This window comes from Chiloscyllium plagiosum, unplaced genomic scaffold (genome assembly GCF_037043375.1).
Source record: "Chiloscyllium plagiosum isolate Xiang-an unplaced genomic scaffold, Cpla_swu_hap1 HiC_scaffold_50, whole genome shotgun sequence".
Lineage (NCBI taxonomy): Eukaryota > Metazoa > Chordata > Chondrichthyes > Orectolobiformes > Hemiscylliidae > Chiloscyllium > Chiloscyllium plagiosum.
In genome coordinates, this window is record NW_028270188.1 from 39,548,573 (window position 1) to 39,560,608 (window position 12,036).

General features: G+C 42.0%; 1 protein-coding gene across 1 annotated transcript; it reads left to right on the top strand.

The window, feature by feature from the left end:
• Positions 1–9,381: 9,381 nt before the first annotated feature.
• On the top strand, positions 9,382–11,645 carry LOC148135277 (FMRFamide receptor-like). Its single transcript, XM_087985095.1, has 2 exons — positions 9,382–9,643; positions 10,744–11,645. The coding sequence occupies exons 1-2, from the start codon at positions 9,382–9,384 to the stop codon at positions 11,643–11,645; spliced, it is 1,164 nt and encodes a 387-aa protein (XP_087841221.1).
• The last annotated feature ends 391 nt before the right edge of the window (positions 11,646–12,036 follow it).

Here is a 12,036-nt window from a genome sequence, read left to right on the forward strand (position 1 = left end):
TTAAAATATGAAGGAGGTTCTTGCTCTACAGTGAAAGTAGCGAATGTTTATCGAAATGCTTCCTGGGATGACACCCTTGACATATGTGGAGAGATTGGGTTGTTTAAGAAAGTATTCCCTGGAGTTTAGAAGATTGAACGGGAGAAATAATAGAAAACAGCCTAATTTCAAAATGACTAGACAGGCTAGATGCAAGAACGATGTTAACGATGGTGGGAGAGTCCAAAATAAACTTGAGCGTTTGTTGATAAGCCAAACGAAGAACAAACAAAGACCAAACAAATGCACAGAAACAGGCCCTTCGCCACTTCAAACCTGCGCCGATCCAGACACTGCATCTAAACTTGCCGCCTATTTTCATTAGATCTATATGCCTTTGCCCCCTGCCCATTCTTGTATCTATCTAGATACATGTAATGGAAAATTATCCACTTACTGTGAAATTTAAAGAGAATACCTTTTTAAAATTCAGTGCTGTACTGAGGTTTGTAATGATGCTTTGATAAAGATTTGCAGTTAGCTTATCTCTGTTTGAATTTTGTAAATAGTCAACTAGATATTGCGATAGTCAAACTAAGCGAAAGCTGAAGGACTGTTATGTCTAGAACCGGGGATAAGCGGATAACAACTTGAGCTTCCCCCGGTCTTTGCCCTTGAGATTGTGATAAGGAATGCTAAAAGACAGGCGTATGCAAATATTTCAGTACTGTTTGCATTGAGGGATCTGACATAGTGTAATGAGTCAAAATCTTGCAGAATTTTTAATAAAGATCCTTTCTTTGCTCTTGCTAATAATTGAGTTAAGTCGATTTAATTTCCAGCAAAATACATTATAAATTATGGTATGCTTTCTACTTCTACCATTTCCGTCGGCAATGCAGTCAGCCTCCTCCCCCCATCCTTTGTGTAAAGAACGTCCTCCGAATATCTTCCCACAACCTTTCAAATCACACTTAGAACTCGTGAACCCCAGTAATTAAGTTAAACACGCTGAGAAAGAAGTCTTCTTGCTTTCCACCCTGTCTACACATGTCACGATTTTGCTGACCTTAATCACTTCCACCCGAAATCTCTCTTCTTATTGAATATATTCTTAATCTGTTCAACCTCTCTTCATAGCTAGCACCGTCCAATCCAGGCAACATTCTGATTAATCTACTTTGCAAACTCTCCAAAACATCCACATCCTCTTGTTAATGAGGCGACCAAACGCTACGCTGGATTCCAAATGCAGCCGAACCAAAATCCTACTCGACCGTAACATAACCCGCCAACTCTTGCACTCAATACACTGTCCAATGAAGGAAAGCATGGCCGTATGCCTTCTTGACCACATTACTGAACAGCGTTGCTACCCTCAGGGAAACATGGACCTGAACTCCCAGATTTCGCTGTATGTAAATTTTTCCCAGGACTTTTCCATTTACTGTAAAGTTCGCTCTCCAAAATATATAATCTCACAATTGCCAGGATTGAACTCCTTTTCCCATTTTTCTGTCCATCTCTCCAAACTATCTACATTGTGCTGTATTCGCTGACATTCCCCTTCACTAACTGCGACTCCACCAATCTTCGTGTCATCTGCAAACTTGCTACTCAGGCACCTGATTACTTCCTCCAAATCATGTATATACATCACAAACAACAGTGTTCCAAGCACTGATCCCTGTGGTCGCAAGTCCCTTCCAATACTACACTTTGTCTCCTGTTGTCCAGCCAGTTCTCGATCCATCCACCTGGAACACGATGGATCACATGCGATTTCACGTTCCCCATCAGCCGACAATGAGGAACGTTATTAAGTGCCTTACTAAAGTCCAAATTTCTGGCCTCTGCAGCCCTTCCTCTATCAATATAATTTGCCACCTCAACAAATAATTTTATTAGGTTTGTAAGACTTGACTTTCCCCGCACAAATCTATGCTGCCCATTACTGAATAGCTCATTTTTTTCCAAATGCAATAGTTTTGTCCCTCACTTTCGCGTGTATGAAAAAGCAATGTTTTCACCAAATCACTCGATAAAGTAATAAAAAAAGAAATAGAAAGTCGATACCTGATCAGCTCAAGAACTTTTTTTCATGAGAGGAGGAGGGCGGGTGGGAGACAAGACACATGACGTACCTTGGGTTCAGCCGCTACCTAATAACGTAATTTCACTTACCGACCCAAGAGACCTCTGGTCCTCGCTCTCAACTCGAGACAAATGCAGGTTCCGAGACCTGAGAAAAATATTTAAAACAGTTTCACTCACCTTCTCATGAGCCCTCTCATCCTCGCTCTCACCTCTCGAAAAATGGAGGTCCCGAATTCACAGGTCTGTTTGTAAAACGGTTTCACACAACTTCCAACCAGCCCTCTGGTCCCCGCTCTCACCACTCAACAAATGCAGGCTCCAATGCCCGAAGTAAGATTTTAAATATGTTTCACTAGCTTACCCAGCAGACCTCTGGTCCTCCTTCTCCCGCCTTGACACATGCAGGCTCCAATGCCCGAGGTAAGCTTTTAAAAGGTTTCAATCACCTTCACAGCAGCCCTCTGGTCCTCCGTCTCACCTCCCAACAAATGGAGGACCCGACGCCCGAGGTCAGTTTTTTTAAAACGGTTTCATTCACGTTCCCACAGTCCTCCAGTCCTCACTTTCACCTCTTGACAAATGCCGTGTCCGACGCCCGAGGTAAGCTTTTTATTTAGTATCACTCACCTTCCCAGCAGCCCTATGATTGTTGCTCTCACCTCTCGACAAAATCATTCAAACAATTAATTTTGGAATGAGGAGGAGTTTGATCATGCACAGAATGCGGACCTAAGGAATTTACGATAACAACAAGTGTTTGAGACCAAATTAAGATGTATTTGCAAGAAGGCAATCAAATTTTATCTGTGGGCAAACGTTCTCCTTGATATCAGGAAGGTGGCATTATGGCATTGAGGTCAATGATCTGTCAGGATCAAAATGAAACGCGGAGCAGGTCAGATCAGTTGAGTGGCCAACTCCCCTCCTATCTTCTAAGTTCGTTTCTTTCACCAATGTACTGCCTCCATGAAGGACAGGAGCACGTTAAAAAGAATGGGCAACATAGTATCTTTACTGGAGTCACAATGAGGAAGTGCTGGTTTTGGACCGGTGTGGATAAAGTTCAAAATTACACATACCAGGTTACTGTCCAACAGGTGTAATTGAATATTCAAGTTTTCAGAATATTTGGTAAAAGACTAAAGTGTCATACGGGTGTTGCAACACAGTGCACAAACCTATATTGCTGTTCGGTTTTTAATCACTTGGAACGGGAACTCTGTTTTCGATTGCTAAATATGTAAATTCAAACATTTCTTTCACGATGCAGTCCCAAGATAAATTAGGGTTATTTTTAAAGTCGCCATCTCAGCTCAGACAATATACTAAAATTGTTGCATTTAGAGTCTGTCTGAGTTCCAAACTTGACTCAGACCGGTTGTACTTTCAAATTAGAAATTTATAAAATTTGACATTGACTGACTGCCGACAGACAGTGCTTGTTTGAACACAATGTACCCCTCTCAAAATGTAAACGTGCAAGTGCAATTTTACCTTGACTTATATATGCATGTGATTGAGTGTGAGTAAGAGAGAAACATGGAGTGTGGGGAGTGTGTGTGTTTACAAGTGAGAGAGTATGCTCATTAGAAAGCGTTCTGACCATCCAGCTAACTGACGAAGGAGCGGCAGTACTTCCAAATCAACTTGTTGGAATACAACCTGGTGTTGTCTGTTTATGACTTTTCCCCTGGCATTCCGAAAGTAGTATTACTTCCCACCACTGGGGAAGGGAATGGTTGAATATGACCTCCAACATATCTCATCCACTTCCCACACCTCTGCCCTCAAACCCCAAAACTCCAATGGCAACAAGGACAGAACCCCCTCGCCATCACTTTCCACACTACCAACCTCTGCATAATCCACATTATCCACCGACATTTCCGTCACCTACGAACAGACCCAACACCAGGAATATATTTCCCTCCCCACCCTTATCCACTTTCTGCAAAGAACGTTCTCTCCGTGACTACCTGGTCAGGTCCACGGCCCTCAACCACCTATTATACACGCCTGTCATCTTCCCACCCACTGCAGGAATTGAAAATCCTGTGCTCACACCTCCTCCCTCACCTCCATCCGAGGCCGCTAAGGAGCCTTCCACATCCATCAGCACTTCACTTACACACCTACCAATTTCATTTATTGCATCTGTTGCACTTGATGCGATTTTTTACATTGGTGAGAGTGGAAGCCTTCTTGCAGAGTGCTTTACGGAACATCTCCGGAACACCCTGTGGCAAAACATTTCAACTCCCCCTCCCAATCTGCTGATGACATGTAGCTCCTGGGCCTCCTCCACCGCCACTCACTCACCTCCAGACGCCTGGAAGAAGAACGCCTCATCTTCTGCTTCTGAGCTCTTCAACCACAGGGCATAAGTGTGGATTTCACCAATTTCCTCATTTCCCGTCCCACCCACTTTACTCCAGTTCGAAGCTGCCAGCTCAGCACCATCCTCATCACCTGTCCTACCTTCCAATCATCCTTTCCACCTATCCACTCCACCCTCATCTCCGACCTATCACTTTCAACTCCACCTCCACCCACATATTATACCCTTTCCTACGTTCGCCCCAGCACCACTTCCCTCCCATTTTGTCTCCACCACGGAGGCTCCCTGATTCATTCCTGATGAAAGGCTTTTACCCGAAACGTCGATGTTCCTGCTCCTCGGATGCTGCCTGACCTGCTTTGCTTTCTCAGCACCACTCTCATCTTGACTCTGATCTCCAGCATCCGCAGACCTCACTTTCGCCTTAGAAAAAAGATCAGGTAAGCCTCCGACGATATCGGTTCGGTAAAGTAACATCTGACATTAGAAGAAGATGTTCTCTGGCAATGGTTTTTCGAAAACGTTCAGTGAATTGTCTGAAACAGAGAAAATAACGGCTGTTCTAAATATATTAAAATAATTTCCAGGATCAGAGCGAAGTAATCAGAGCAGGAAGTGCTTTGGTAAGCCAACAAAGATGAGATCAATTCAGCTGAAATCAAGATACAGACGGCAAGGGATTTGGCGAATGCAAATGTGTTCTAAACAGAGGGCAGCAGAGGTTAGAAAGCAGACTCCATGCTTGAGTTACTTGACGATAGCCAAATCAAATCGGCTCTGGTGCATCTGAACATGAACGAAAACGAGGGTGACCTCGAGGTGGAGGAGGTTATTTTTTTTCGGTCAGGGATACTGGAATAGTTCTCCACCAGACAGATGGAAGATAGAGAAGGAAGAGAGGATGGAGATAGAGGGAAATGTTCGCTAATTCCTCCGGCCGACAACAGGGTACTGTTCCCACTAATTTAACGAGACTTAAAAGAAAACGTACCGAGAGCATGATCGCCCTTTGGTGTCAATATAATAATCCCAATTGGCAAGCTTTTATCATTTCTTTACGTGCTTAGTTCCTGTAAACCGCCTAAACAGGTTTTGTGGAACAAAACTAATAAACTGGCAAAACAATCCCGACAGGCGATTAATAGTGCTGGTGATCACAAACTCTTTCATGCAACAACATCTGACATTTGATTTCCGTTCAGTTCATAGAATATAGAAGTTCATCTTGGAAACAAGTTTCGCCTTTCCCCTGGACGGCTGCTCGGGCGATGAAGAGCATCGCTACATTGTCGGAAAGATTCAGCGTGAAACCACGAGAGTGAGATTTGGAAATCTGTTGGTCCAGAATCATGAAAATTTGAGCACCCATTCTTCTTCGATGTGAATTTCAGCAAAATCTCTACTTAGATTCCCTCCGTTATTGATGGGAAATAACCTCAAAGATGTCAATAACGTTGAAGATTTAGGAGTGGAAATAAGGTGTGCAAATTCCTTTGACTTCATTTCTCTGATGCATGGTTTCTGAAACTGGGTTAAAATTGTTTGAATGGAACCGTTGACATTATCCCAATTTTTTTCTGAATTTTCTTGTCCATCACTTAAGTAATGTCTTTTTGCTGTCTTGACTCATTGCGCTGTACAACATGGATACATACCCTTACGTCCAACTCGTGCATGCCGAAGAAATATCTGAAAAAAATCTATTCCATTTGTCAACATTTACTCCATATCTCTCTGACCACTTACTCTTCATATACCCATTCAAATTCCTAATAAATGTTGCACGTTAGCAGCCTTCATCACTTCTCTGGCAGCTCATTCAATACACGCAGCACCCTCTGTAGGAAACGTTGCCCCTTCGGTGCCTATTAAATCTTTCCCAACTCCCCTTAAATCTTCACCATCTAGTATTGGACTCCGCTAACACTAGAGAAAAGACCTTGGCTATTCATGCTGTCCATGCCTGTCATATGTTTACAGCCACGGATCAAGTAACCCTGCTTGCTGAAAATAGATGCAACCTTAGGAGTTTCTACCAAAAGCCTAAACTCTTTCTCTCTGGCAAAGCCCATATAACTTTTTTCTTTTAAAGTTTGAAAATACTTTCATTTAACAGGGAGACAAGAATTACACGCATTTTTCTACAAGTGGCCTAACTAATGCCCTGTACATTACTGAAACGTGACCTGTTCCATTGAATGAACTGATCAGTAAAGGCAACCATACCAAAGGCCTTCTTCACAATCCTATCCAACTGCGACTACAACTTCAAAGAAATCTGAAACTGAACTCCATCCTCTCTTTGTTTGGCAATATGAATCAGTACATTCACCTTATCTGCATAAGTCTTGCCCTGATTTCCCTTTTCAAAGTGCAGCATCTCACGTTTATATAAATTAAACTCCACCTGCCAATACTCATGAACTGACAGGTTTGATCGAAATCCCGTTGTACTCTGAGGTAAACTTCCTCCCTGTCCACTATAAATCCAGTTTTGGTGTCATCTGCAAGCTTAGTAACCATGTCTCCTATGTTCACATCCAAATTATTTATACACGTGATGTAAAGCAGTGGGGCCGGCCACTGATCCTTATGAAATACCACTATACCAAAAATCCGGTTATTCAGATTTCCATCTAACAATTGTCCACAACTGATGTTTGGCTCATCAATCTGTATTACCCTGGATTCTTCTTAGATTTATTAACACATTCGGACAAAACATTTTCTGGTATACATATTGATGTGAAGAGAGACCTGGGTGTCCTTTTCCACGAGCCATAGAAGGTGGGTCTGCAGGTTCAATAGGAGAAAGTGAAGACTGCAGATTCTGGAGATCAGAGTCGAGAACGTAGTACTATGAAAGCACAGCGTGTCAGGCAGCATCCTTGGAGAAGGAGAGCGACCATTCAGACATATGCTCTTGATCAAGTCATTCCTGACGAAAGCCTTATGCTCAAAGCGTCAATTCTCCTGCTTCTCGAATGCTGTATGTTCTGCTGTGCTTTTCCAGCACCACTGGAATACTGACTCTAATCTCCAACATCTGCAGTACCCACGTCTGCCTGGATTGGGATTATATTCATTGGAGTTTAGAACAGTGAGGTGGGCTCCTTCACAAACATTTAAAACAATGGAGCCACTGTTTACATAGTATGGAAACAGAGAATATGTTTTTAATGGTGCATAAAAAAATGGACAAGATGGCACAGCCTCAAAATAAGGGAACTAGATTTTGGACCGTATTGAGAAGGAACTTCGTCACCAGAGGATTGTTAAACTGTGGAAATGCATGCACAATGATGTAGTTGAGGCTTCATCATTGAAAGTTCTTTTTTTTTAAATAAGAGGATAGTTTTGTTTTAACGTCAAGGAATTAAGGGTTATGGTGAGAGTGTCTTAACTGGTTCTGACACCCGATAAGAGCAGCCATGATCTTGTTGAACTGCAGAATGGGCTCGAATGGCCAGGTGGCCGACGCCTACTCCTATTTCTTATGTTCTTATTTTCTTACGTTCTGAACTATTTCCTCTCCGTTTAAGCCAATAACACTCCAGCAGCCCAAACTATATTTGCGAAGTTAAAATTCCCTAAAATAACAAACAACACAATTTATAGATAACTGAGAAGTGTTTATAGAAAATTTGCAGAACTGCTGAATATTCTTCAGTGAATAACCACGATAGGAAACAGATAAACACTCACAAAAAAAAACGTGCAATCAATCAAGTAACGCCTCACGTTGGTATCAAAGTTGTTAATAGCAATAAAAATAAATATTTGGAAATCATCAGTGGCTGAAGACAACCGTGCGGCCTTCATGGTCTGTGACGAAGTGATATCATGCATCCTAGAGATCATGGAATCCCTTCACTGTGGAAACAGGACATTTGGGGCGAAATGTCGTCACCGACCCTCTAAAGTGTAATCCATCCAGACACTTTCTCCTCTACTGCTACTCTACATTTACACCTCACTAATGCACATAACCTACACACCCCTTGAACAATATGGACAATTTTGCAATGCAATTCACCTGAACCGCCTACATTTGGCTTCTGAGAGGAGCAACCAGAGGGAATCCACGCAGACACTTGGAGAATGTGCCATCTCCACACCGTCAGTTGGTCGAGGCTGGAATCGAAGCCAGGTCACTGGCCCTGTGAGGCAGCAGTTTGGGAAGAAGGTGGGAAAGCCAATATTCTGTCTTTATTCATCACAAGAGAATTTGAGCGCAGGATCAAAGAAGTCTTGATGTTTCATTGGCAGAGAACAATGGTGAGACTGTTCCTTTAGTATTATGCACAGTTATGGTAACTTTGGCAGGAAAGTATATACTTCCACTGAGGTTAACAGGACTGTTTCCTACAGTTATCTGGAATATCCGAGAATATTCGTCATGTGTGGGATGGGGTGATCTGCACAGGATGAAACATCCGATATATTCATATTAATTTAAGTACTGATCACAACTTCTTTTCATCATGTCTGGCTGTGGCGACTTAGGACGTGCCTTTCAGCTTGTGGACTACTGTGTCGTTTCAAGACCTATTCTGTCTATTTCTTGCACAGAACTAATCACATGCGTTGCTTCAGCCTCCGGTTCCAGTCTTCCCTTACAGCCAGAATGTCCCCTAATTGTATTATTCTGTTCTCAGTATACTGGTAAGTGAATCCCTTCATTCTGGGAGAGGGAATTATGGAGTGAAATGAGTTAAATGAATCGTTTCATGTAATCGGTCTCATGAATGTCAGTCTCCACGGACCGTAATTGTGCAACCGGAGTGTGCCCCTCTGGAATAATAAGGCCATCCTTCGATATGTTTGCGACACTGTCAGTGAGAGCAGCACACCCAACACGAACAGAGATGAGTAACACAAGTACCTAGATCGCTATTTGAACAATATATCACAACGATGAATAAGTGAATTGAAATCTAACTACCTTCAACTGCATAGATCCAGCAATGGACTGCGATCCAAGGACACTGAGTTGGAATAGTACAATAACAGCTTGGAATGGGGGAACAACGACTTGGTACGGTGATGCAAAGACATGGAAAGTGAGAAACATAGACTGGAACGGCCCAACAATAGCGAGGGTTTTCCTTGGGATGAGTCACTCGTCTGTACAATTTGATCGATTGAGTCTAATACATCGCATTGAAAGAGCCCTTCAATACATTCAACTGGTTTATTATCCCATTCTTGCTATTGTTGGTCTCCTTGGTAAGTCTTTCCAATTTGTATCCACCCTGGAATTACTGTGCAACCATTGCTGTATCTGATAATTCCGCGGTTTATTATTGACAAACTCTGAGCAAATATATTACCGTGCTTGACATTCAATTCTTGCCTCTGGTCAGCCTGACGAGTCTCTGATTCCCGCTGTCAGTAATTTAAATGTCGCTATCTCATTTCTCTTATTGAGGAAATACTGACACATTATTGTAATCGCCATGCATTTAAATCAGTTGTCAAAGTGAATCTACACTCTTTCGCTCTGGTCACAGATACCCATGCTTTCCCTTTGGTGCCAATGCATTATCCAGGTCTTGGTCAGTGATTTGAACGGTATTATCGAAGTCGTGTTTTGGAGGTGCAGCAGTGCATATTGTTGATAGTGTGATTGATTTTTAAAGTTGTCAGCTGGGTTTTTGTTGAGTGCACTACATTGGCAGGATACTGTCAGGTCGTAGAATGATGTCAGAGCGGCACTGGTCCAAGCAAGTAGAGAGTATTCTATGAGTAAACAGAAGTGAGCAATTGCCCATTTCGAGCCTGCACGCAGTCGCTACCATCTCTGCATGAGGATAGTTCAGAAAAAGTGACTTTGTCCGTTTCCAACACTCCAATACTGCGTCGTTGATTGCTATTCAGTCTTCAGAATGAAGGATGGATTATTCACAATTAAACATGGGTACTCAGGAATTCTAAGGGAAAGAACAAACTGGCAACATCAAACTACCCAAGAAAAACTATCATGATCAAAGTGCGGACATCATATCTGACTGATGTGACTTCGAGTGACTTTAACAACATCACACTTATTTCCTGTGGGATAGACCAATTTCAGCAACATGCATTATAACATACAGTCATAGAGTTATACATGACGAAAACCACTCGATTTACCTTATCCTACATTTTCATTTGTAATCAAATTATGTAAGGTCAACTATGAGCTGCAGCAAAAAACCCTAATACTGTGATAAACATTTGGTAGAACAATATAACAGTATCCTATTTGTTTGTCAAATTAAGTCGTATGGAAATCTGATCTCTTTGATCCGAGCAGAACCGATAACTTAATTGTTTATGTTCCTCAGCTAACGTAATGACCATCATAATTCTCTCGCGGAAAAAGTGTGGTCTCTCCCAATGCGTCAATCACTACCTGATAGCTATGGCAATGGCCGATTTACTCGTCGTCATTACTGACCTAATCCTCCGACGCATTCCATTCCTCTATAAGGTAGAGCACCATTTCTTAGAAAACGTTCCTGTTTGTAACATCCACGCTGTCCTGCTCCATGCTGCCACTGACTGTTCTGTCTGGTTCACAGTTACTTTCACCTTTGATCGATTCGTGAATATTTGTTGCCCAAAAGTGAAAAATGAATACTGCCATGTGAAAACACCGTCAGTGGTTCTGGGAACTGTGACTGGAATGAGTTGTTTGAAGAACATTTCTTGGTATTTTACGTTTACAGGTCAGTATCGTCAGAGGGATGGACCCTGGTTCTGCTGGCTACCACGACGTATCAGGTATTCTTCATTGTGGGGCTCAATTGAGTTATTTCATTATCTACTCACCCCAGGAGTTGCTTTTATGCTCATTCTGCTTCTCAATGGTTTAACGGTCAGGCATATTATCGTGGCCAGCAGGTCCCGAAGGAGGCTTCATCACCAAAGGAACAGAAAGACCACCAGAGACACAGAGATGAACAATCGAAGGAATTCAATAATTTTGTTGCTCCTTCTGTCAATCAATATTATTCTGTTATGGTTAGTATCAATGGTGTTTTCCATAAATAGACGACTGTTTTATCTGAGATATCTGTCTAAGAAGCTGTCAGTTTTTGTAATGGAACTGGGCTACATGCTCCAGCTGCTCAGTTGTTGTACAAACACTGTGATATATGTCTTGACACAAACTAAGTTCAGAGAACATTTCATGAATATTGTCAATTATCCCTTTGCTGTAATATTGAAATGTATCCAATTTTGAAAACGATTAAAGAATTGCACTATAAGAAATCAATCCTGCAACCACCTTCGCTGGTGACTTCCATTCAAACATTTGAACTTACGATTTTGCCTCTTTATTTTGCCGCAGCTATTTCTGTTTCTGCACTCGTTTATCTGTACACAAGGGTGTGTATCCTCATGCATGTGTGCATTTGTGTGTATGAATTTAAGCATAAAAAAGATAAATAGGGAAGCAGGTTTGCCTCCACATTGTCTATTCAACACTGATCGTGACATGATGAAATATCATCAGTTTTTGTTTATGTGGGACACTTTGATTTGAATCTTGTTCCTGCAATTTTCATAGCACACACATAAATCCATGAAAGCATGATTCAGTCCTGTCGACGGGGGGAATTAAAAACGAAATG